The sequence below is a fragment of the Vicugna pacos genome, chromosome 9 (genome assembly GCF_048564905.1).
Source record: "Vicugna pacos chromosome 9, VicPac4, whole genome shotgun sequence".
NCBI classification, from domain to species: Eukaryota; Metazoa; Chordata; class Mammalia; order Artiodactyla; family Camelidae; genus Vicugna; species Vicugna pacos.
In genome coordinates this window covers 899,551-926,978 of record NC_132995.1, presented here as the reverse complement: position 1 = coordinate 926,978, position 27,428 = coordinate 899,551, and the positions used below count along the sequence as shown (strand labels likewise).

General features: G+C 40.2%; 1 protein-coding gene and 1 pseudogene across 1 annotated transcript; one reads left to right on the top strand and one right to left on the bottom strand.

Annotated features, from left to right (window-relative positions):
• Window positions 1–1,684: 1,684 nt before the first annotated feature.
• Window positions 1,685–27,428, bottom strand: LOC102535710 (uncharacterized). Its single transcript, XM_072966482.1, has 3 exons — window positions 27,301–27,428; window positions 26,063–26,189; window positions 1,685–10,650 (listed from the first exon to the last, which is right to left on the bottom strand). The coding sequence occupies exons 1-3, from the start codon at window positions 27,331–27,333 to the stop codon at window positions 8,507–8,509; spliced, it is 2,304 nt and encodes a 767-aa protein (XP_072822583.1). The 5' UTR covers window positions 27,334–27,428; the 3' UTR covers window positions 1,685–8,506.
• Window positions 14,320–16,171, top strand: LOC102535463 (polyadenylate-binding protein 1 pseudogene; annotated as a pseudogene).

Below are 27,428 nucleotides of genomic sequence, written 5' to 3'. Positions count from 1 at the left end.
CTTATATTCTTGCTTCCTTTGTTATACATTTATTGACCATAGGTGCATGCACTTATTTCTGGGCTCTCTGTTCAATGCCATTAATCTATGTGTCTGTTTTTCTGCCAGTACTATGCAGTTTGATTACTACAGTTTGGTAGTATAATCTGAAGTCTGGGAGGGTGATACCTTCAGCTTTGCTTTTTCTTCAAATGATTTGCAATGGTTGATTGCTTGTTTGTCCTTTTTTTCTCATAGCCTGTGAATTTTAGGATTTTTTCTACGTTTTTGAAAATGTCATGAGTCTGTGGATATAGAATGCATTACATCTGTAAATTGCTTTGTGTAGTATGGCCATTTTAACAATACTAATTCTTACAATCCAAGAGCACATGCTGATTATCCATTTCTTTGTATTGTCATCAATCTCCTTCATCCGTGTTTTATAGTTTTCTAGGTGTATGTCTTTCACCCCCTTGGTTAATTTCATTCCTAGGTGTTACATTCTTTTTGAAGCAGTTTTAAAAGATATTTTACTTTCTTTTTCTGATACTACATTATTAGTGTATAGGAACAAAAGATTTCTCGATTTTGATCCTCAGTATCCTATAACTTTGCTGAATTCATTAGTTTTAATACCTTTTGTGTGGAGAATTTAGGCTTTTTTATATAAGGTATCATGACACCTGCAAATAGTTGACAGTTTTACCTCTTCCCTTAAAATTTGGATGCATTTTCTTTCTCCTATTTACTGTGGATAGGGCGTCCAATAAAAAGTTAAATGTAAGTGGTGAGAGTGGGATTTTTTTTTTTAATGTAGGTACTGGGAATTGAACACAGGACCTCACTCATGTTAGGCACATGCTCTACCACTGACCTACTACACTCCCCCAAAGAGTGGGAATTTTTCACTCCTTCCTGAATTTAAGAGAAAGGCTCTTGGCTTGTTACCATTGATTATGATGCTGGCTGTGGGTGTATCCAAAAATGGCCTTTATTCTCTTGACATATATTTCCTCCTTACCCATTTTGATGAGTTTTTATCATATCATAAATGGATACTGAATTTTGTCAATTTTTTTCTGTCTATTGAGATAATTGTGTGATTTTTATCCTTCCTTTTGTTAATGGGGTGACTCGTAATGATTGGCTTGTGAATGCTGAATCATTCTTAGGACCGTGAAATAAATGCAAATTGATCATGGTGTATGATCCTTTTAAAATATTGTTGGATTCAGTTTGCTAGTATTTTTTTGAGGAGTTTTGCGTCTATATTCACCAAAGATAGTGGCCTGTAATTTTCTTTTTCTTTTCTTTTTATAGTGTCTCGTCTGGTTTTGGTATTAGGTTAGCAGTGATTTTGTAGAATCAATTTGGCAGTGTTCCGTTCTCTTTTGGAATTCTTTTGGAATAGCTTGAGAAGGTGCTTCTATATTGGGTTCATATATATTAGTGAGTATAATATCCTCATTTTTTAGTGGTCCCCTTATGATTATTACTGGCCTTCTTTGTCTTTAGACACACCCTTTGTTTTAAAGTCTATTTTGTCTGATATGACCAGTTCCCCTCCACCCTTTTTCTAGTCATTTTGCTTTTCATGAAATAATTTTTTCCATCGCTTCACTTTGTGTGTTTTTAGCCCTGAAGTCAGTCTCTTGTAGGTTGCATTTGGAAGGGTCTTTTTAAAATCCAATCACCTACAATGTCTTTTGATTAGAGCATTTATTCCTTTGACATTTAATGTAAATAATGATAAGTATGTACTTATTTCCATTTTATTACTTGTTTTCTTGTTGTTTTTTGTAGTACTCTTCATTTCCTGTTTCTTCTCACAGTTTGATGTTTTCTTTAGGACTATGCTTCTGTTCCTTTTTTTTTGCTTATCTGTTGTAGGCTTTTGATTTATGGTTACCAATCGGTTCGTATAATATGACCCATAATTATGCCTACTTGTTTTAAACTGTTAGTCATTTAACTTCAAATACATTCTAAAATGTCTTCATTTTTTACTCCCCTCCCACACATTTTGTGGTTTTGATGTCATATTTTACATCTTCATGCCCATCCCTTAAATGTTTTTTTGTAGTTATAGCTGCTTGTACACTTCTTTTATATTTTAATCTGCTGACCAGCTTATTTAAGTGATCTTCATTCGTTAATATACATTTCCCTTTCCTGTAGATTCTTCCTTCTTTTCCATTTAGAGAATACTCTTCAACATTACTTTCAGGGTCAGGTTAGTATTATTTCTTTAGGTTTTTGCTTGTCTGGACATTCTTCATCTCTCTTTCTATACTAAATGGTAATCTGACTGGGTAGAGTATCTTAGGTTGCAGGGTTCTCCCTTTCAGTATTTGAATATGTCAAGCCTGCCAAGGCTTGGGCTGCCAAGTATCAGCAGAGAAATCAGCTGACAGCCTGTGGGGATTCTCTCGTAGATGACTGTTTTTCACCTGCTGCATTTAGAATTCTCTTTCACTTCTGCCATTGTAATTTTGATACGTCTTAGTTCAGGACTGTTTGGGTTCATGTTGATTGGGAAGCTATGTACTTCCTGTACATGGGTTTCTGTTTCCTTTTTCAAATTAGGGAAGTTTTCATCCATAATTTTTTCAATACATTTGCAATCCCATTCTCTTCTCCTTCTGGAACCCCTGTAATTTGAATGTTGAATTCTAAATATACTCCTAGAGATCTCTTAGATTGCTTTCATTTTGAAAAATTTGTTTTTCTTTCTGCCTGGGTGAGTTCCATTATTCTATCTTCCAGACGATCTATGCATTCTTCTCTATGACTTGCATTGTTACTCATTACTCCTAGTGAGATTTCTATATTGGCCATTGAGTTATTATTCCCTGGGTCTTTGTATATTCTGGGCTGCTTCTGATGTACTGGTGGAGAAGTAAGAGACAATGGCCACTGAAGTCCCACTCAGGCTCTGGCCCAGGTTACCTTTGGGTCCCAGGGTTGAATGTTTTCTTGGCTGACACAGATCCATTGTCATGAGGGTGTGGAGTTAGCAGAGCCAGTACATTGGACCTGATCAGCCAAGGGGGTGTGGTTAGAGGATCAGAGGAAACAAGTAGCTGCTAAATCAAACCTCCCTCTTCCCAGCATCAAGGGCAGGCAGTATACACATTCCTTCCAAGCAGGGTCCAGGCTTCTCCAGGGTCTCTGGCTGTCCCACTGGTGTTCCAACCACTCAAGAAAGTTTATCTCCAAGACACAGACCCTAGGACTGGGAGCCAAATCCGTGGCTTGACCCACTTGCTCCCCATGCTGGGTGTCTGCCCCTGCAATCGCCCTTCTTCTCTGAGTCCCCACCTCCAGACCCAATTACTTTTCTTCCCTATCTACCCACTTGTGTCTGTATCTTTCTTACAGCCATGAGTGTATACAAGTTCCTCAGCCAGTATCCAGATAATTTTCAGCAAGAATTGCTTCACATCTAGATGTATATTTGATTATTTGTGGGGGAAAGTTGGTACCACAGCCTCTTACTCTGTCATTTTGATCACCTCTCAGGTGTTCCATAATTAATGAAAACAAACAAATGAAAAATGAACTTATGTTATTCAGAGAAAAAAAGTCTCTTCCTTTATTGAACAAGCTTTAGTCACACTCCACTGAGCTCTCTTCCCTCCTAGACCTGAACCTGGTATGCATCCCCGAAGGGCATACTTAGCTCAACTTTATACAGATATCTGCAAAGTCAGCTTAGTAAGAGTAACACCATGCTGATCATCTGATCAAACCCTCATTTCCTACCCTTGGTATCTGATCTCTCTAGCCATTCTTCAGCAAGATTCTTGTTAAGTCAGTTTAGCATAATAACTCCTCACTTTTTTTTTTAATTCAACCATCATACTTGATGTTTCCTGTTAGTAATTTTCCATTCACTGACCCCTTCACTCAGCTCCTTGGCTACAGATCCGCAGCTGTCTTTACTTAAAGTTGAACTAAGTCCTCCAATATTATAATAACCTCGACACCTATCTCAAAAATCCAGGATAAAATATTTCTTACCATTTTAACAAGTGTCAACTGTAATGCACAGGGAACTGTATTCAATATCTTGTAGTAACTTAATGTGGAAAAGAATATAAAAATGAACGTATGTGTGTTCATGTATGACTGAAGCATTGTACTGTACGAGTTGACAGAACATTGTAAACTGACTATATTTACATATATATGTATAATGGGGGGGTGTCAAAATAAGTTTTCCTCAACACTGTTAATTCCATTTTAGTCAAACCAGATCATACTTCTGTAAGCGTGGACAAAGGATGGAAGGACCCTTATCCACCTCCCAAAAGTGGCACCTACAGGGCCACCTGAGCACTGAGGGAATTGCATCAAACATGTGCCCTCTCCAGTCCTCTAAATCCAAGGGTGAAATTGATATTCCATTTCAGATCTGGTGAAAGGTCTGAAGCCAAGGGCTAACGGGGGGCTTCCTCAAGATCACATCCCCAGAGAGGGCTCAGAGAGACTCCACAGGGAGGGCTCTGGACTTGGCAGCCCCTGCTTGTCCCTCTGCCTTGGTCCAAGAACACAGGTTCTCAGGGTCTTTTCAGGAGTCCCATTTCTTCCCCATCAAACTGTGGAAGGGACTGAGGGTGTTCAGGTAAAGCAGAAAGTGGAAAGTTTAGGGACAGCACAGGAGTTGGATGAGTCTGAGGTGGCAACACAGCATGAAGATGCCCCTGCTTTAACCATGAGCAAAAAGACCATTTGTTGGGAGGAAACTGAGTCCCACAAAGGGTGTGTTGTCTCCTTGTGAACTCCTAGCAATGGACAGGGATTTAGGATTCATGCCCTGGTTCTGGGCATGAAGACTCTGGTCACTGCACTCCTCTTTGCCTCCTGAGCTCTGGAAATGCAAACACCTTGTCCATGCTAACACCCTCTTTCCCCCAGCCAGAGGGCTCTGCTCATGTCCCCATCTGATGCTGATGGTCAGACTATCTTTTCACTGATGGCTTTCCTGTGAGTGACCTGTTATCTACCCAACTCACCCAGTGTTCAGAATCTGTTACCCTCATTTCTGAAACTAGAGGTCTGCAGCTCAGAGACACTGAGGCACTATGACAAGGGAACAGAGCTGCCAGGCCATTTATGAGTGGTCCCTCAACACTGCACAAGTCTACAGGCTTCTCTCCCCACCACCCGACCCAGCAGGGACTCCAACTCCTTCAATTACCTACCCCACATGTGCATCTCCACCAGGGCCTCAAGGCCCACCTCCCCCAATGCACATCTCCTTCCTGCAAACACCTTTCTTCTCCTCAAGTTCTTCACAGGGACAGCAGCACTGAACTAGACACCCTGGACAGGGTCATCAATGTCACTCCAGATGTGACCTCACTGCCATATGCAGTCATTTGTTTTCAAGGTCCTGTCCATCTGTTTCATAAGCCCGCTTCAAGAGGTTCCTTCTGCCTCATTGCCCAGTTGTCCTGGTCACTATTCTTGGCACCGTGAAAGACACTGAAGAACTAAGAATGTCTGATGCGGCCCCGTCCCTGAGGCTCTTCCTCTAACTTCCTGACCCATCACCCCACTGCTGCTTCCACTCCATTAGAAAAATACAGTCAAGAAGGTGCCCTCCTTTCCTCAAGACCTACACTTGACCAACCTTATTCTAAATGCTGAGGGCTGAATGCAGGCTGACACATTCCAGATAGCCTGTAAGTATCCCACCGCAGGTCCTCCTCCTTCTCAAAGCTACTCACACCACGAGTCTCCAAATTGTACTGAGGTGTTTACTGAGTCCCTGATCTGAACTCCATCAGTGCATCATCAAACATGGAGTGATGTGGGAGAAGTCCTTTCCAAGCCAGTCTGCACCCACATCACAGGTGATCCACAGAGACTGTGTGATTGTGTGCATGGCTTATACACTAGACTGTTGGGTATCCCTATCACATGTCTGTTCCAGTCTCCCTGGAGTGTTTACGCATTTGTGTGACCACACTTGATGTGGCGGGCCAGTACATTACATTTCCCCAACAGGGCCTCACTGCTGTCACACATCCTTTGTGCAGTGGTGTATCAGTTGTAGGTAAAAGCTGCATTGAAGGGTATTAGCATTCAAAATCTGTCACACTGAGTCCCCAATTATGCTAGTATACAGTAATAGTTAGAATACATTTATACATAATGGAGTATGAAAGGGCTCTTTGATTTCAGAAATGCATTCTAAGATATGCATTCAACAACATACCTGAAATTATAAACTAAAACCCACTAAGTGCATGATACACACACACACAAGCATGGAAATGATAAATGATGTGAGACTGGGGAAGGGTTCATCAGGCTTCAAATACAGTTATTCTGTTTATACTTATGTTGAAAAATAGTCGTTACAAATTTGATTATGTTCCTGAGTCAATGCTGAGCATGACTTAAAAATTGTAGGAGGAAGCGTAGTGTCAGGAGTGTACAAGAATGTCACTACATCAAAATGTACATTTTAAATACGTGAAATTAAAGTCAACATTCATTAAACTATTTAAAAAGACATACAAAACCTGTCACTTTATCATCATTGTACTATGGTTTATTAGTTACATTCTTAAAATTATCTGCAGCTAAGGTACCTAGTGTGATGGAAACAGAATACACTGGGCTACTGGGAATGCTTCTGAACTCCATGCTCCGTGACAAGCTGGTAATTTGACATTGCCTACATTGGGAGTATTTACACCAGGGAAATAGGGCAATTGGTTAACATTACAAACCAGGGTTTGATTCTGTTATCGAATGTCTGGACTTAAAGAGTGAGTGATGGGGGATGGTATACCTCAAGCGGTAGAGTGCATGCTTAGCATGCACAAGGTCCTGGGTTCAATTCCCACTACCTCCTCTAAAACATAAATAAATAAATAAACCTAATAACCCCCGTCTCAAAAAAAAAGAGTGAGGGACTATATGTTAATAATACAGATTGATCTTAAATGTGTATAAACTATGTGGCCATTACATTTTGCATAGGACATTGAAGAAAAATGAGAAAATATTTTAGTATTCCAAATCACTATTCCATGTAGAAAATTAGTCATTCATATTATTGCTCAACGAGTGAAATTCCACAGATGTCTTTGCTATTTCCTATTCTTCTAATTGTCAATGAAAAAAAATAGCCAAAATTCAAAAAATTAAAAGTAGGAAAAATACAGGAACAGAAACTTAACTAAACAAGACACACAGGCAAAAAACAGACACATGAAAGAAACTCAACTTCAAGAATCCTGGGAGAGATGCAATTAAACTCATGATTTTAGAGTGGGGTTTTACAGTCTTCACTGAAGTGAGCAGCAGTGTTATCTTTCAACATAAGGTTGATGAAGTGTGTTTCCAGGTGGAGAGGGAAATTTCCTGCTGATTAATAATCATTAATCGGCGATTTACATTTTCCTGGTAAGGTGGGAAGAGCAGTGGGGCAAGGCAAGGGGATGACAAGGAAGAGCCTTGGGGATGGGGATATGTGAGAGCCACAGTGGACACTCTGAGTCCTCCACTGCCTCACAGTACCCAGACCAGTGACCTCATCAACTGAGAAACTATGTGACAGGGACATCCTGAAGGAAGATTTTTGAAGATGGACAAGTCCTTGGAAATAAATAACTATATATGGCAACTGAAAGCAGTATCACTTCTGGGGTGACACCACATACCCTCTGGGGATGCCTGTGTTAGTGCTGCTGTCCCTGTTAGGAACTGCACAGGAGAGGTGTTCTCAGAAAGGAAATGTGTATGGGGGAGGTGGAAGTGGATGTCCTCGTGGAGATGCACAAGGGGTGTCATGATCAGGGAAAAGCAGATGTGTCTGGGCAGGAGAGGATCCCTGGAGTCCATGCTGGGAAGGACAGGATGAAGCCAGCAGATGTGGCGTCCTGAGGAACCACACTCATCAATTCCTCGACAGCTGTGTCCCCTTGTGAAAGTCCCTTAAACTCTCTGAGCAACAGATGCCAAGTTTCAGAAATGAGGACAATAACAGACTCTGAGCACTCGGTAGGTTGTGTAGATAAATGGAGTCATTTACAGAAAACCATCAATGTTGGTTCTGAATGAAAGCATAGTCCTGTCCATCAGCAGGAGATGGGAGTACGAGCAGGGTGCTTGGGGAGGGGAAACAGGATGTCAGGATGGACAAGGTGTTCTTTTAGGTTCTTTGAGCTGAGCTGGGAGGGAAAGAAGAGTGCAGTGACCAGAATCTCCATGCCCTGAACCAGGCTACCTGGCACTGAATTCTAAATCCCTGTCCAAGCTGAGAGTTCACAAAATGACACACCCTCCCTGAGCCTCAGTTTCCTCCCTAGAAATGGTCTTTTGCCTGCACAATTAATAACGCACCTCCATTCTCCCAAACCTTTTACCTCAAACTCCTACAGCCTCAGTGCCATCCTTATTCTCTACATTCACAAGGTCATTTCTTCATTGTGAACTTTCTCATGTTGAAGCAAATGGCTCTTTTGGAAAAAAGATGTATCACACTGCACTCATAAAGTGTTTCTCAACTAGGAACTCTCTGACAGTAAAGGAGGCCAGACCTATCAGTAAAAGATTTCCCACATTCACTGGACTCAGGTGGCTTTCCTCCAGTGTGAACTCTCTGATGATAACACAGGCTAGACCTAGCAGTAAAAGATCTCCCACACTGACTGCACTCATAAGGCTTTTCTCCACTGTGAACTCTCTTATGATAACGAAGGCCAGATCTATCGGTAAAAGATTTCCCACATTCACTGCACTCATAAGGGGTTTCTCCAGTGTGAACTCTCTGATGATAAAGGAGGCCAGACTTACAAATAAAAGATTTTCCACATTCACTACATGTATAAGGCCGCTCTCCCGTGTGAACTCTCTGATGATTAACGAGGCCAGCCCTACCAATATAAGATTTCCCACATTCACTACACTTATAGGGCCGCTCTCCAGTGTGAACTCTCTGATGATATCGAAGGCTAGACCTAGCAGAAAAAGATTTCCCACACTGACTGCACTCATAAGGCTTTTCTCCAGTGTGAAGTCTCTGATGTATAAGGAACTTGGAGTTGTTGGTAAAAAATTTCCCACATTCACAGCATTCGTAAGGTCTTTCTCCAGTGTGAACTCTCTGATGATAACGGAGGCCAGATCTACCAATAAAAGACTTCCCACACTCACTGCACTTAAAAGGCCGCTCTCCAGTGTGAACTCTCTGATGGTAACAGAGGCTAGACCTAGAAGTAAAAGACTTCCCACACTCACTGCACTCATAAGGCTTTACTCCACTGTGAACTCTCTGATGTGTAAGGAATCTGGAGTTATTACTAAAAAATTTTCCACATTCACTGCATTCATAAGGACTTTCTCCAGTGTGAACTCTCTGATGTATAAGAAAGCTGGATTTTTTGATAAAAAACTTCCCACATTCACTGCATTCATAAAGCCTTTCTCCAGTGTGAACTCTCTGATGTGTAAGGAATCTGGAATAGTAGGTAAAACACTTGCCACATTCACTACACTGATAAGGCTTTTCTCTAGTGTGAACTCTCTGGTGTTGAATAAAGTTGCACCTTCGGATAAAAGATCTATCACAGTCCTTGCAGTCGTAAGGATTTGCTCCCGTGTGGATTTTCCTATGGGCACTGAGGTGGTGGCTTCCGCTAAATGACTTCCCACACTCACTGCACTTGTAAGGCCTTTCTCCACTATGAATTCTCTGGTGTATAAGAAAACTGAATTTCCTGCTAAAAAATTTTCCACATACATTGCACTCATAACGCCTTTCTCCAGTGTGAACTCTCTGATGTTGAGTGAAGTTGCACCTCCGGATAAAAGATTTGTCACATTCCTTGCACTCATAAAGCTCTTCTCCAGTGTGGATTCTTCTGTGCGTACTGAGGTGGAGGCTTCGGCGAAAGCATTTCCCACACTCGCTGCACTTATAAGGCCCTTCTCCAGCATGAACTCTGTGATGTGTAAGGAAACTGGATTCCCTGCTGTAACATTTTCCACGTTGGTTGCATTCACAAGGGTTTTCTTCAGGGGGAACTTCCTGGAGCTCTTGAATAAGGTTACACTTTTTGGTGCAAGCTTTCCCACAACTGCTGCACTCACACAACCCTTCACTACAGAGGGCTCTTCCATCCTGAACAAGCACATCTGTCTGGCTGGAGGCTTTTCTGCATTCTCCCCAGCTGGGATGACTTCTTCCACTCTGAAAAACAGCTCCACACTCACTACTGTTGTTTACTTTCTTCCTGGGATCAGCGTCCTGTTGCTGAAGTCCCATGTTGGCCAAGAAGTCCTTCCCAATTTCCCTACAGGTAAAGAGATTCCTTGATGCATGGGCTGTGCAGGTCTTCAAAAATGCGGGTCTCCACAGATCACATCTGAAGGGTTTGTCTCTAACGAGCTGCCTCTGGTGCTGCTGAAGGTTTGCAGTGAAATAGAATTGTTTCCCACATGCTCCACATGTGTATGATTTCTGCCCCCTATTTCTTCCTTCATGTTCAGCCAAGTGGAGGATGTCTCTCAAGACTGGAACACACATCCTACAGGGCTGGGACTTCTCAGGAGATACAGCTGCCTTGGGGGTCCTGGTCTGTGACATTCCTACAAATATGCTCTGTTCAGAAGGTGTCTCCTCACCCTCGACTCCATGCAAAGAATCTGGAAACAAACAAGTGATGGTAAAGTACATGGTGACTTTTTTTGGAGAGCACAGAGGGAGTGACACACTCCCACAATTGTACCTCTGACACATGAAACTACCAGTCCACGGGACTGTGTTCTGCAAATGGAGCTGGCGTCAGACTGAGGAAGCAGCTGCTCTGTGTTACTGGGCCTTCAACTTACAAAATGTAGGCTGAAGTGTATGTCCAGGCCCAAGAAAATCTGCCTGGAAAAGGCAGTTGATGTTCAAGAAATATTAAAGGATACCTGTGTGCTTCAGGACATAAACAGTGTCATAAATTAGTATGGGGGAAACAGTGTGAAGACCACATGAGATTAAGTGGTCTAGAGAGGTGGTAGGGAATTAATCCCAGGCTGGAGTCAGAATAAAAACAAGTCAGCAGAGTGTCAAGAATTAAAGGATGATAGAGGTCATTTGTGGCCAGTGACAATGGCACTAAAAAAATAATCAGGTAAGATTGGTTCCTGAAATGGCTTGAACACAGACCAGATACCAAGCCCTCTCCCAGCCGTAATTCATCATTCATCCAGGCCTCCTCTGAGCTGTTTTTGCTAAGACCAGAGCCATGTCCATCAGGAAACCACTAAGGACTGAGTTCCCAGAGGAACTCAGTTCACAACAGACAAACAAATGATATTGAAATACTACAAAGAGAATGTCCAGTAGAGCCAGAGGCAAGGATGTACAGAGCATGGAGTACAAAGTGCTAGGAAGCCATCTCCCCATCTAAACAATTGTACTGGCAGAACCTAACTGATGTAACTATTTTGCAAAGCTGCAGTCTACTGAAGACTTGCAGCTTTCCAAGTCACATTCATCTCAATCAAGTTCAGCTCTTGACATTTAACAGCTACCCATTCCCAACCCCTCAGTCCCAAGGCAGGCAGCCGCGCACATGTCCCTAGAGCGGTTTGCTTGTAGCCTGCAGGAGCCACAGTGAGCAATAATGACATGCTCCTCCAAATGTCAGAGGTCAGCACTCAGGTTGCTGACTGTTACTTCTGAATGCAGATGTGCAAAGGGCGGCTGGGGGGACAGCCACTGTTGGAAATTGTACCACCGCTATACAGATACCCTCCTCCTCTGGGGGAAGCCAATCCAGGAATTTAGAGGGCCAGTACCTGTTCTCTTGTTCTTCGTTTTTCTGGTTTTCCCTTTGGATACTGAGATGTTTGAGGACAAAGACAATAAAAAACCAGCAGTTATATGGGGGAATTTTAAAAATCAAAGCACATCTGGAAGGAAAGGCACACTGAGAAGAACTTAAGTTTACACATCATGTTGGTATCTAGGAAAAAGACACCTTAAAAACAACAGAAAGAACCCACCACCCCAGCAAATCCTGGTAAGAGGTGAGAACAGGATCTCCACAGTTACAATACTGTAAGATACGAATACTCAGTTTTCAGTAAGAAAAAGTCGTAAGGCATACATGAAAGAGGAATGTAGAATGCATGCAAGGGAAAATAACAAACCTACAGCAGCCATAGCTTATGAACAGGTGCAGAAAGAACCCACGATTAAAGACATTAAAACAACTATCTAAAAGATGTTCAAACAGCTAAAAAACCAAATGGACCAAAAAAACTTGTGACCTCAACAAAATGGAAATAACAACAAAGATAAGTATTTTCAAAAATGAAACTAAGGAGCTGAAAAGTACAATTCCCGAATGAAAAAAACCACAGGAATTTAACAAAGGAAAGCATTCCAGATTTTATGAAAGACATGAATATAAACACCCAAGAACCTCAACAAACTCCAAGCAGGATAAACTCTGAGACCCACACTGCAGCCCATTATAGTCAAAACCGTTAAAACACAGAGAAAAAGAGAATCTGAAATCAGCAAGAGAGATGTGACTCATCACAGAAAAGGGAACCAGAACAACATTCTCAGCAGACTCCTCATCAAAAATCTTGGGAGGCTGGAAAGCAGTGGCTGATAAATTCAAATCAATGAAGGGAAAAAATCCTGCCAAACAAGACTCCTATATCAGGAAGAATTATCCTTCAAAAATGAAGGAGAAATTAAGACATTCCCAAGTAAACAAAAGCTGAGGAAGTTCTTAACCACTAGACCTGCATGTAGCAAATGCTAAAGGGAGTGCTTCAGGTTAAAATGAACAGACACTAAAGAGTAATTCAAAGTTATTTGAGTAAATAATGATTTCTGGTGAAGTAAATAAGTCCATGGAAAATTGTAAAAGCTACTTTTATTATAAGGTTGTAACTGCAATTTTTGTTTTTCTACGATTTCAGAGACTAATACATTTAGAAAAATATTAGTCTCAGTTTAAACACACAAAATACAAAGATGTACTTTGTGAAATGAATAACTGAATATGGTGGGCACAGAGCTGTACTGAAGCAGAATTTTTTTTAATATTATTGATGGTAAGCGGGTATAAATTAAAATTAGTACGTTCTGGCTTTCTCATAGTTACTGTAATGCCCATGGTAACTACAAGGAAAGTTCTATAACATACACAAAGGAAATGAAAAGGGAATTAGTATATTACACTACGAAACATCAGTTAAATACAAAAAAAGGTAAACAACAAAAATAAGAGACAACAAAGCTCTATGGCATATAGAAAACAGAGCAAAATGTCTAAAATACTTATCAACAACTGCTCTAAATGTATGTGTATTAAACTCTCAAAGCAAAAGATTGGAAGAATAGATTTTTAAAAATAATCCAACTATATTCTCATGACAAAAGACAAGTTGAAAACGTAAGGTTAGAAAAAGATTTTCCATGCAAATAGCAAGCAAAAGAACACAGAAGTGGCTATTATTAATACCAAACAATAAAGATTTTAAGTCTAAAGAGAACACATAGGATATTATATTTTAACAAGAGAGTCAATAAATATAAGATGCAATAATTAAAAATATTTACACACCCAGTAATGGACCAGCAAAATATATGGTGCAAAAACTGACAACTGAAAGGAGAAACAGTTCTTCAGTAATATTTGGAGACTTCAATACTCCGATCTCAGTAATGAATAGGAAAAATAGGTTCAATTACATAAAAATCATGCAAACTATCCTCTGCAACCACAACAGAAGACAGAAACCAGTAACATATGGAAAACCAAAATATTCACAAACTTGTGGAACTAAAACCACATGCTCTTAATCAACAGTCAAAAGAAAAACCACAAGGGAAATCAGAAAACAAAAAATAAAACATACTAAAACTTAAAGGGTGCAGCCCCTTCTCCCTGGCGGTTAGTGCTGACAGTGTGGAGTGTGTGCTCTGGGATGGGAACACCCATTTATTGTTTAAAAACCCTAAAAAACAAAAAATAATCTAAAAACAACTTTTAAAAAACAAAAAAAATTTACAAAAACTCCACGTCTCCCCCGGCAGAGACTTGCATACCTTTTCTTCCTCTAGTATCAAGCAACCTGGTGATGCAGCCCACCCGCGCGCAGCCCCGCTGCAGCTCCAAGAAGGAACCAGGAGACCCGAGGCCCCCTTAGCCCCCTCGCTGAGGCCGCTGAGCAGTTTTCGATTCCGGGCGCTCTCTGTTTCTGCGCGCTCGCCCCTGCTCTTTGCTTCCCGGCCCAGCACTTGCTTTCCTCCTCCCCTGGGCAGGTCGCGGCCGGTGGCCCTCTGGCAGCCAAGCGGAGATGAACCCCAGCGTCCACAGCCACCCCACGGCCTTGCTCCACCTGGGGGACCTACACCCCAACGTGACACAGGCGATGCCCCCACAGGAAGTGCAGGCCGGCCGGGCCCACCCTTTCAATCCGAGTCTGCAGGGCATGATCACCCGCCGCTCCTCGGGACACGCTGAGCGCCCTCTGGACACCATGAGTTTTGGTTATAAAAGGCAAAGCCAGTACACGCCACGTGGTCTCAGCGTGATCCATCACTTCGCAAAAGTGCAGTGAGTAACACATTCATTAAACATTTGGACAAATCTACTGATAACAAAGCCCTGTGTGATATATTTTCTGCTTTTGGTAACATCCTTTCATGTAAGATGGTTTGTGATGAAAATGGTTCCAAGTGTTATGGACTTGTGCATTTTGAGACACAAGAAGCAGCAGCAAGAGCTACTGAAAAATGAATGGGATGCTTCTAAATGATCCTGAAGTACCTGTTGGACGATTTAAGTCTTGTAAAGAACGAGAAGCAGAACTCGGAGCTTAGAGCCAAAGAGTTCACCAATGTTTACATCATGAATTTTGGAGTGCCTTAAGGATCTCTTTGGGAAGTTTGGGCGTCCTTAAGCGTGAAAATAACGACTGATGAAAATCCAAAGGTTTTAGATTTTGTAAGCTCTGAAAGGCATGAAGATGCACAGAAAGCTATGGATGAGATGAATGGAAAGGAGCTCAATGGAAAACAAATTTACACTGGTCGAGCGCTAAAGTCTAACAGCCGACAGAACTTGAGCACAAATTTGAACAGATAAAGCAAGGTAGGATCACCAGACAGCAGGGGGTGTTAACCTTTGTGTGAGAAGCACCGACGACGGGACTCACGATGAACGTCTCCGGAGGGTTTCCTCTCTGTGGTACAATCACCAGTGCAAGGTTATGATGAAGGGTGGTTGCAGCAAAGGTCTTTTTAGTTTTGTATGTTTCTCCTCCCCAGAAGCAGCCACTAAAGCAGTGACAGAAAAGAATGGTAGAACTGTGGCCACCAAGCCATTTTATGTAGCCTTAGCTCTGCGCAAAGAAGAGCGCCAGACTCACCTCACTAACCAGTATATGCAGAGAATGGTGAGTTTAAGAGCTGTGCCTGACCCCAGAATCAACCCCTACCAGCCAGCACCCCCTTCAGGTTACTTCATGGCAGCTATCCCAAACTCAGAACCTGCTGCGTACTATCCCCCCCAGCCATACTGCTCAACTAAGACCACGTCCTCGCTGGACCGCGCAGGGTGCCAGACTTCATCCATTCCAAAACATGCCCGGTGCTATCCGCCCAGCTGCTCCTAGACCAGCATTTAGCACTATGAGACCAGCTTCTTCACAGGTCCCATGAGTCCTGTCGACACAGCGTGTGGCTAACACACCAGCACAGACGATGGGTCCACATCCTGCATCTGCTGCTGCAGCTACTCCTGCCATTTGCACGGTTCCACAGTATAAATACACTGCAGGAGTTCCCAATCCTCAACAACTTCTTAATGCACAGCCACAAGTTACTGTGCAGCAGTGTGCTGTTCACGCACAAGGTCAGGAGCCTTTGACTGCTTCCATGTTGGCATCTGCCCCTCCACAAGAGCAGAAGCAAATGTTGGGTGAATGGCTCTCCCCTCTAATTCAAGCCATGTACCCTACTCTTGCTGGTAAAATCACTGGCATGTTGTTGGAGACTGATAATTCAGAGCTTCTTCATATGCTCGAGTCTCCAGTCTCTCCGTTCTAAAGCTGATGAAGCTGTAGCTTGCTACAAGCCCACCAAGCTAAAGAGGCTGCCCAGAAAGCAGTGAACAGCGCCACTGGTGTTCCAGCTGTTTACAGCTGATCAGGAGCCATGAAAAGAAACTTGTGCTTCACCGAAGAAAAATACGTAAACACCGAATAACTTGAATATTATGGGGAAAAAATTGCAAAATATGAAATGAATTTAAAAAGGAAAGGAAACTTCGAACTTTATGTACTGAGCAAATGCCAGGTCTAGCAAATATAATGCTACACCTAGATTACTTACTGATTTTAAAACAACAAAAAACTACAAAAAACAGTAAAATATAAAAACAAATTAATGTTTTATAGACCCTGGGAAAAAGAATTTTCAACAAAGTACAAAAATTTAAAGCATTCCTTTAATTTTGTAATTCTTTATTGTGGAATAGCTCAGAATGTCAATTCTCTTTTAAGTAACAGAACTGACAACTGAGCAAGGAAATGTAATTTGGATTATAAAATTCTTGCTTTAATAAAAATTCCTTAAACAGTGAAAAAAAACCTTTTAGGATGCAGCAAAATGCAGTACTAAGGGGGAAACTGAAAGCTATAAATGCATTTAAAAAAGAAATGTTATGAATAAACAACCCATCTTTAAAACTTGACAAAATACAAAAATAACAAACCAAACATAGCTTTCTGAAAAAGGAAACAATAAAGACTAGAGAAATAAAATAGCCAGACCATTCTGTTCTTCTTAACAAGGCCTGCCTTCAGCAGAAACTATTTAACCAAAGCCCAATCATCTGCTTTAGTTTCATTAGAGCCTAACTGATCTGGGAAAAAGGAATTAACCCAAATCCAGCCTCTCCCACCCATCCGGTCCCACCTAAGGGAGAGAAAAATAAACTGACAAACACTTGTGAAGTTCACAGTCCTGACACACAGGCTCAATGAAGGCCTGAAAATTAAAAATACCATGAATGCTTACAGGACTCCGCATGCTTCTCCTCTCCACATCTTACCAGCACATCAGAGAGGCCTCTTTACTATGGTTCCTTTCACCCAATACATCATGCTAGTTATCAAGAAAAGATGCAGGGCACATTAAAAGTCAAAAAAAAAGTTTAAGTGACAAAGGAAGCTTCATAACTCAATCAAAATCACAGGGAGGCTGGAATGATCAAAGTGGGAACATAAATGTTATGCTGCCAATGGATAAAGGAGACAGCATACAAGACCAGAAGCACAATGTAAGCAGAGAGACGGAAATAGTGAGAAGGAACCAAAACAAATGCCAGGGATCAAAAACACCGTTAACAGAAATGAAGAATGATTGTGATGGCTTATTCATACAATGGACAAACCTAAAGAAAGAATCTCTGAGCACGATGTTCTCTTGGTAATAACACAGAAAGACTCAAAAAAAGAACAGTCATTAACTGTGGGATAACTCCAAAAAGGTTTAGCATACATGTATGGGAACATCACAAGAACAAAGAGAAAAAAAAAAATTTGAACCAAAACTGATGGAAAATTTCCACCAAAGTAACATCAGACTAAACCCACAGATTCAGGAAGCTCAGAGAATATCAAGCACATCTGATGCCAAAAAAACTGCACCTAGGCATACCAAATTCGAATTCAGGGGGGGAAAAATTCTGAAAGAAGCCTAAGGAATAAACACCTTACCTATAAAGGAGCAATAAAAAGATTACATTTGTGTTCTCCTCCCAGCTCATGCAAAGAAGAAACTGGAATGAGACATTTAAAGTGCTGGGAGGCATGAGGAAAACCTCACCAACCTAGAATTTGGTGTCCATCAAAATTACCCTTCAAAGGTGATGGTGAGATAAAGGCTTTCTTAGACACACAAAAACTGGGAATATATGAAGTTCTTGAGAGTTGAAAGATGATGGATCAGAAATTTGGGTATCATACAGAAAGGAAGAGCATCAGAGAACAAAAGAATTCCATTGACATATAATTGACATGTAACACTGTATTTGTTTAAGGTGTACAACATGATGATATGTGTACACACTGTGCAATGATGACCAATGTAAGATTAGTTAGCATCATAGTCACAATAATTTATCTTGTGATGAGAACTTTTAAGATCTACTCTATGATTAACTTTCAAATATATAATACAATACTGTTAACTATAGTCACCATGCTGTGCATTACCTTCCCAGGACTTATTCACCTTATAACTAAAGGTCTGTAGCTTCTGATACCCTTCATCCATTTCATGCACCCACCCCATCCCCTGCTCTGGCAACCTCTGTTCTGTTCTGAGTTAGTTTTTTTTTCCTTTTAGAGATCTCATATAAGTGTGATCATGTAGTACAGTTGACCCCTGAGCAACATGAGTTAGAACTGCATGGGTCCACTTCTGCACAGGTATTTTTCAATAAATACACACAGCACTACATGATATCCTTGGATGAACCCACAAATGCTAAACTTCAGAATCAGAGAGCTCATGATGGGACTTAAGCATCTGCAGATTTCAGTATATACAGCGGCTCCTGGAACCAATCCTCTGTGGAAACTGAAGGACAACTGTATTTGTCTTTCTTTGTCTGACTCATTTCACTTAGCATAATGCCCTCTAGGTCTATCTATGCTGTTGCAAGTGGGGGGATTTCCTTATTTTTTTTTTCATTTATGGTTGAATAGTACTGAATGATACTCCATATATTGCATATTTCTGGTAGCATTTATCCATCAATGACTCTTAGATTGTTTCCATGTCTTGCAAATGGTAAATAATGTGGCAATAAACATGGTATACAGATATCTTTTTGAGATGATTTCACTCCCTTTGGATAAATACACAGAAGTGGAATTGCTCGATCATATGATAGTTCCATTTTTAATTTTTTAAGGATTCTCCATACTGTTTACTATAGTTGTTGCAATTCCCACCAACACCACACAGAAGTCCCTTTTCTCCATATCTTCACCAATGCTTATTTCTCGTCTTTTTGATAATAAACATTTTAACAGGTGTGATGTGGTATCTCATTGTGGTTTTGGTTTCCATTGCCCTGACCATTAGTGATATTGATCATGTTTTCACATAGCTGTTTGTCATTTACGTATCTTCTTTGGAAAAATATCTACTCAGATCTAACAAATAAAAGTCTTTTCAAAAGAACAATAGCAACGATGTACTCCATTATGCATTCTTATTTATTTTTTTCATTATGCATTTTTATACACAACAGTTACATATGCCTATGTAAAAATTAAATAAATGGCAGCATTAATACAATGGAAGAGAGAAAATAACTAGGATTTTTTAAAATTATAAGCTATTCAAACTACCCATGAAGCCATATAGTGGTCTTTAAAAGTGGGCTTCAATTAGTTGTAAACACATATTGTAAATTCCAGGGCAATTACATAAAAAATGGAAAGAAAGGAAGCATAACTGATAGGCTAACAAAAAAAAAATGAAATTATACAAAATACTCAAAACTACAAATAGAAGAGTGTATGACTAAAACAGGCAATGAATAGACAATGGTAACAAATCTGTTAGATATTCACACAACTACACCAATATATTAAATGTCAAAACTCTAAATGTACCAATTAAAAGACAGATTATCAGAGTGGATCAAAAAACAGGACTCAAATATATGTTCTCTCCAAGAAACCCACTTTCAACACAAAAATACACATAGTTCAAAAAAAGTGGACAGAAGGGGGAGGGTATAGCTCAAGAAGTAGAGCACATGTTTAGCATGCACAAGGTCCTGGGTTCAATCCCCAGGGACTTCCTCTAAAAGTAAATAAACCTGATTACCAACCCCCCCCAAATTAAATGATACAATAATAAATAAAATAGGAAAAAAAAACCAAGTAAGTAAATGGACAGAGAAAGACTAACACTAATTCTAAGAAAAAGTTGTAGGAACTGTATTTATTACAGAGCGGATTTCAAATAAGCAAAGATTTCAGGGACAAAGAGAATGACACAATGGTAAAGGGGTCAATTCTCCATGATGCACAATAATCCCTTACGTATCTTTGCCTAAAAGCAGAATGTCAAAATATAAGGCAAAACAGAACTACAAGTAGAAATAGGTAACTCTGCTGTAACAGTTGGAGACTTCCTTCAACACTCCTCTATCAGAAATGGACAGATTCAGCACACAGAAAATCTTTAAGGATTTTGTGGAACTGAAGAGCACTACCATCAATCAACTGGATATAATGGATATCTATAGACTACTAGGCTACACTATCCAAAAACAACAGATTACAGGCCTTCTCAAGCTGACATAGACTATTCCCAAGATAAACCACATTCTTGGCCATAAAACACACCTCATAACATTTAAAAGAATACAAATTATACAGTGTCATTTCTCAGATCACAGTGGAATTACAACACTAGAAACCAGTAACAGAAAGATACTTGGAAAATCCAAAATATTGAGAAATTAATCAACACACTTCCAAGTAATATATGGGTCAGAGAAGAAATCAAGGGAAATTTCAAAATATTTTGAAATAAACACACCAACTGTCAAAATATGAGGATGCAATGTTCATGGGAAAGTTATAGCACTGAATGCATATATTAGAAAAGAAGAAAGATCTGAAATCCATGTGTGTTTCCTCCTTAGGAAACTAGAATGAGAGACAATTACATACAAAGGAAGAAGAAAGAAATAATTTTAAAAATCAATTAAGAAATAGGAACAAAGCCAAAAAAAAAGCTGATTCTTTATTTTTCTTTAAGGTTGTTGTTTTGTTTGTTTTTGTTTTTGTTTTTTAAATAAATGGAGGTACTGTGGACTGAATCCAAGACCTTGTGCATGCAAAGCAAGAGCTCTACCACTGAGCATTATCCTCCCCTCAAAGCTGGTTCCTTAACACCAATAAAATAAAAATTAAAAAATTCTAGTCAGGCTAAAGAAGAAAAAATGAGGACACTAATTACCAATATCCAAAATGAAAGAGGAAACATCACTACAGATACCATGGACATTAAAAGGATAATAACAAAATATGCCCATAAATTTGATAACTTACATCAACTGAAAGATACAGTCTACCAAAACCCACACAAGAAGAAATAGAAAATCTGAACAGGTCTACATCTATCAACGTATTGAAACAATCATGAATAACCTTCCCAAACAGAACTGGCCCAAATTGGTTCTCTGGTGAATTCTGTCAACCATATAAAGAAGAGATTATGATTCTCTACAATTTCTTTCAGAAAATAAAAATGGAGGGAATACTTCCTAACTCATTCCATGGAGACAGCTTTACTCTAATGCCAAACAAGATATACCAAAAAGTATAGCTCAGTATCTCTCAAGAACACAGATGAAAAAATTCTCATGAAATATTACTAAGTTGATTCAAACACTGTGTAAAAAGAATCAGACACCAAGATCAAGTGGGATTTATGACAGGTATAGAAGGCTGGTTTAACATTTGAAAATCAATATAATTCATGTCAATAGGTTAAAAACAGATGACCTCATCAGTAAGTGTAGCAAAAGGACAGACAAAATCCGATATCCATTCACATGACAAAAATCTACATCTCCTAGTAAACTAAAAATAAAGGAAAAATTCAATTTGATAATCTAAATGAAACCCTATAGCTGTCATCATACTTACTAAAGAAGCTGTCACACTAAGATGAAGAAGGTAATGGTGTTCCCTCTTACCATTCTTTTTCAACTTTGTACTGGAACCCATAATTAATGCAATGAGATGAGAAAGGTACATAAGAGGTATATTGATTGGGAAGAAGGAATAAAACTGTCCTCATTTTCAGATAACAGGATCAACCATGTAAAAAACACAAAAACAGAAAACAAAAAAAAATTCAGGAACTAAAAAACAACTATTGCAAAGTTTCAGGATACAAGATTAATACACAAAAGTCAATTACTTTCCTATATACCAGCAATGAACAAGTTAAATCTGAAATTAAAGACATAATATCACAGGGGGAGGATATAGCTCAACTGGTAGAGCACATGCTTAGCATATACAAAGTCCTGGGTTCAATCCCCAGTACCTCCTCTAAAAATAAATAAATAAACAAATAAACAAACCTAATTACCTCTCCCCACACCAAAAAACAAAAAAACATACCATGTGCATAGGACCAAAAAAAAAAAAAAAAGGTGAGAGAAACATAGTTATAAATCTACCAAGACACACATGTAACCTGTATTACAGAAACTATAAAATTCTGATGAAAGAAATCAAAGAATAAATGGGAAGATACTAAACATTCACAAATAGGAAGATCCATTACTGCAAGACGTCGGTTGTTCTCTACTTGATCTACAGACTCAATGCAGTCCAAACCAAAATCCCAGCAAGTAACATTGTGAATACAAACAAATAGGTCCTAATATTATATAGAGAGGAAAAAGTTCCAGAATAGCCAACACTATACTGGAGAAGAACAAAGCTGGCAGACTGACACTACTAAACTTCAAGACAGTATCTACAGTCCTCAAGGCAGTGTGGTATTGCTGAATGGACAAACTGATCAATGAATAGTATTGAGAGCCCAGAAATAGACCCATACAAATGTAGTCAACTGATCTTTGACAGATGAGCAAAGGCAACACAACAGAGAAAAGGTAACACTTTTTAGTAAGTGATACTGGAACTGAGCATCACATGCAAAAAAAAAAATCTAGACACAAACCTGTCATGTGTCACAAAAATTAATCCAAAATGGCTCATAAAGACCTAAATGTTAAATGCAAAAAAACTCCTAAGAAAACAACTCAAATACAAAATGGTCCAAAGACCAATAAAGGCACTTCACTAAAATATACAAATGACTATTGAGCATAAACAAAAATGCAAGGAAATGCAAATTGACTCAAAATGAGATACCATTACCTTCTTATTAGAATGGACAAGATCCAAACACCTGACAACAGCAAATGATGGTAATGGTGTGGAGCTACAGGAATTTCATCCATTGCTTGCTGGAATGAGTAAATGTAGAGCCCACTTGAAAGATGGTTTGGTAATTTCTTAAAAAACTGAACTCTTCTATCACCCAATAATCCTATTCCTTGTTATTTATGCAAAAGAGTTGAAAACTTATAACCATATGAAAACCTTCATACAGATATTCACAGCATCTTTATTCCTAACTGCCAAAATTTGGAAGCACTCAAGAAGTCCTTCAGATGATGAGTGGATGAACACCATACATCCCGATAAAGGGAACATTATTTGGAGCTAAACTGCAGTGAGCTATCAAGTCATGAAAAGAAATGTAGAAACAACCTACATGTTCATCAAGATGACTGGATAAAAAAGTTACAGTATATTTACACAATGGAATATGACTCAGCCATAAAAAATAAAATGCCTTTTGCAACAACATGGTAGACCTGGAGATTGTCATACTAAGTAAAGTAAGCCAAGAAGAAAAAGAAAAATACCGTATGATATCACTCATATGTGGAATCTTAAAAGACACAAATGGATTTATTTACAAAACAGAAATGGAATCTCAGATATAAAAAACAAACTTATGGTTATGGGGTGGGGGAAGCGGGAAACGGGGGAGAAGGTATAAATTGGGAGTTCAAGATTTGCAGATACTAACTACTATAAAAAATTAAACAGGTTTCTTCTGTGTATCACAGGACACTATATTCAATATCTTGTAATAACCTATGAGAATGTGAAAACGAATGTATGTATGTACATGTATGACTGAGATATGCTGTACACTAGAAACTGACACTGTAAACTGACTATACTACAATTTTAAATTAAAAAAAAAAGAAGAAATGTAGAAAGCCTAAATGCATATACTAAGTGAAAGAAGCCAAGATGAAAAGGCTACATAATGTATGATGCCAACTATGTAACATTCTGGAAAACAGAAAACTATGGAGACAGTGGAAAAAATAATCAGTGCTTACCAAAGGGTACAGGGGAGGAAAGGATAAACAGTGGAGAACAGAGGACTTTTACTGCATTGAAAACATTCTCTCTGACGCTATAATGGTGGATACACATCATTCTACATTTATGAAAGCCCACAGAATGTGCAACACCAAGAATGAACACTCATGTAAACTTCAGGTACTGAGTGATAATGATGTGTCTATAATTCATGTTTTCAAGGGATTCCATAGAGCCAAACAATTATGAAAAAAGAACAAAGCTCAAGGACTCACAGCACCTGGGGAGGGTATAGCTCAGTGTGCCTAGCATGCATGAGGTCCTGGGTTCAATTCCCAGCACCCCCATTAAAAATAAATAAAATCTAACTACTTGCCCCCCCAAAAGAAAACAAAAGAAAAAAAAAAAGGACTCACAGCACCTTATTTCAAACCTTATTACAAAGCTACAATAATCAAAGTAGACTGCTACTGCCATAAAGACATAATCATATTCCCATGGAATAGAACAGAGAATACAGTCTAAAAATAAACCCTCATACATATGATTTATTTTTGATAGGAGGACCATTACCATTCAGTAAGGACAGTGCTTTCAAAAAATGTTGCTGAGAAAACTGGATATGCACACACACAAGAATGAAGCTGGACCCTTACCTAACACCCTATATAAAAATTCACTCAAAATGTATCAGAGGCCTAAATGTAAAAGCTGAAACTATAAAATTCTTAGGACAAAAAAGGAGAAAAGCTTCATCTGTGGATTCAGCCATGATTTTTTGACCATGACAACAAAGCACAAGCAACAAAAAAGAAACAGGATTTCAAAACTGAACAATGATTGTGGCATAACTTTAACACACACATTATGTGTCCATTATACCTCAGTGATGATGGGGTAAATCAACTGAACAACTTTTGTACATCAAAGAACACTATGAACACAGTGAAAAAGGCAACCACATAATGGGAGAAAACATATGCAAATCACAGATTCAAGAAGGGATTAAAATCCAGAATATGTGAATAAAGCTTATAATTCAACAACAATCAAAAAAACATGATTTAAAAAAAAGGATTTGGAAGTTTGAGGTTTACAAATGTTAGCCACAGTGTATAAAAATAGATTTTTTTAAGTTTATTCTGTATAGCACAGGGAACTCTGTTCAATATCTTTTAATAACCTTTAATGAGAAAAAATATGAAAAGGAGTATACTTATGTATATGCATGACTGGAACACTGAGCTATACACCAGAAACTAACACACTGTAATTGACTGTACTTCAATTAAAAAAAATGAAAAAGGACTTGAACAGATGTTTTTCTAAAGATATACAAATGGTCAATAAGTACAGCACTAGGGAAATGCCATCAAAATAATAAAGATGTACTACTTCCTACCCACTGGGATATCTATAATCCAAGGAACAGAAAATAACAGATGCTGGCACGGATGTGGAAGAATTGGAACCTTGGAAAGGGGTCTTGTAAGAACAGCTTATGGTCTGTTTTACTAGTGACCAGGACAGTGACAAGTTTCTTGCACAGTCAGACACAAATCAATACCGGGTAGAGGAATGGGTCAAAACTTGGATACTATGGATTTGGACAGTCACATGGCCAAACAGATAGCAAGCAAGGAGGCATCTAGCAGGCGGACTGCAAGGTTGAGGATCTTGAGAGGGGAAGGGTATAGCTCTACTGGTACAGCATATGCTCTAAAATTAAAAACTTAGTTTAAAAAATACCTAAATAAACTTAATTACCTACCCTCCCAACACACCAAAAAAAGGAAAGAAAGAAAAAAAAGAACGAAGGTTAAATAAAGACACTTAAAAAAACAAACAAACCCTAAGGCTCCTGAATCCTAACCTGCAAGGCTTGGGGGCTACAGGTGAAGGGCACTAAGAAGTAGGGATGCACTCAGCATCCCCATAGTAACCACAGCACCTACCCAAGGATTGAACAAGAAAGTAGCACCCATGGTCCAAAGGTGAGAACAACAAAGCTGCTCCTGGAAAAAGGGAGAAAGACAGAGCCTAGTTCAGGGGATATGGGTGGGTATGAGGACCTTACCCAGCATGGATACAAGGGCAAAGTTCTCCAGCATGACATCAAGGTACAGGCGTATCTGAACCTCATCAAGCAGACACCATTCCTCCCGGGAGAAGTACACAGCCACATCCTCAAAGGTCACACTGCCCTGCAAAAACCGGGACAAACAAAACCATAAACAGCCTCACTCCCAAAAATCCACAGCCCATCTTCCCACACATCTACCCTACTGCCTGACCAGATGGAGCCTGAAGACCTGGGTAAGAAAACCTCCCTCCCTGATCTGAAGCTCCCATGGCCTCCAGAATACACAGGCAGTCATTTCAAACCTAACTCCTCCTCCCTGCTATTTATTTCCACAAGAAATTACCTAAACTAGCTCAGCTTCACTTTAGTGCCTTTCCACAAACTGGTACGCGTTCCAGCAGTAACCTTCCAAACTTCATTCCATTGGTGGTGGGAAATGGCAACCCCCTCCATATGCCCAGGCCTGGACTCAGGACCCTGAGCACAGGGTTCTCCAGGGTCCCCAAACTAAGAGACTTGGAGAATGGCAGGCGAAGAGCCCCCAAAGACACCTCATATGTGTACGCAGGGCTCAGAAGAAGTGAAGGATTGGGACAGACCCCACTTAATTAAACTGCTTCTGCAGCCCTGGGAGTCTGTGGGGAAGGGCAGGCCATGGAGGAAAGTGACCACGGCGGTGCTCCAGGGGCTCAGGCCTTCCTGGACCTCTGCCCGGTACCAGCCAGGTAACCTCAGACTGCTTGTCTAATCTCCGTGCCTCAGTCCTCACTGCAACCTCTTACCTGTTATGACCTGGGAGAAGCAACTGCCCTCTGCATCCGTGTCCTCATCGGCCCCTGCATTCTGTACTTCCACTGAACAAGCTCTGGAGTATTTCTGAAACCTTACTCAGACCTTATCCTTCCTTGGCTCAAAACTCTCCACGGTCCCAGAGCCGTAAGAATTATAGTACAATCACTACTGCACCGCTCCAGGTGCAAGTGGGCCTCAAACTTTGTTCCTCGGAGAAACAAGACAGACTCCAGGTTCCCCGAAGTTCCCGGTTCACTTGCCTCTCCAAGCCCCACCGACACCGCAAGACACTGGTGGGCAGAAACAGGGGCCCCGTCCCGAAGGCCTCGGTCCTTGACCAGGGGCCTGGGCTAAAGAGACGGAAACAGGCGCCCCCCGCTCGGGGCGTTACTGTCTGGGTGGGAAACGGGCAGGGGAGAACCCGCAGCAGCAGCACTTACCTGAGCCGCGTCCCTCAGCGCAGCCGCCGCCATCCGAGCCTCTGCGCGGAGCAGAGTGGCCGCAGCCGAGTGACCGGGTCGGCTCGGCAACGACACCCCTCGCGGGCGGCGGTGTCCCCGACCCTCAC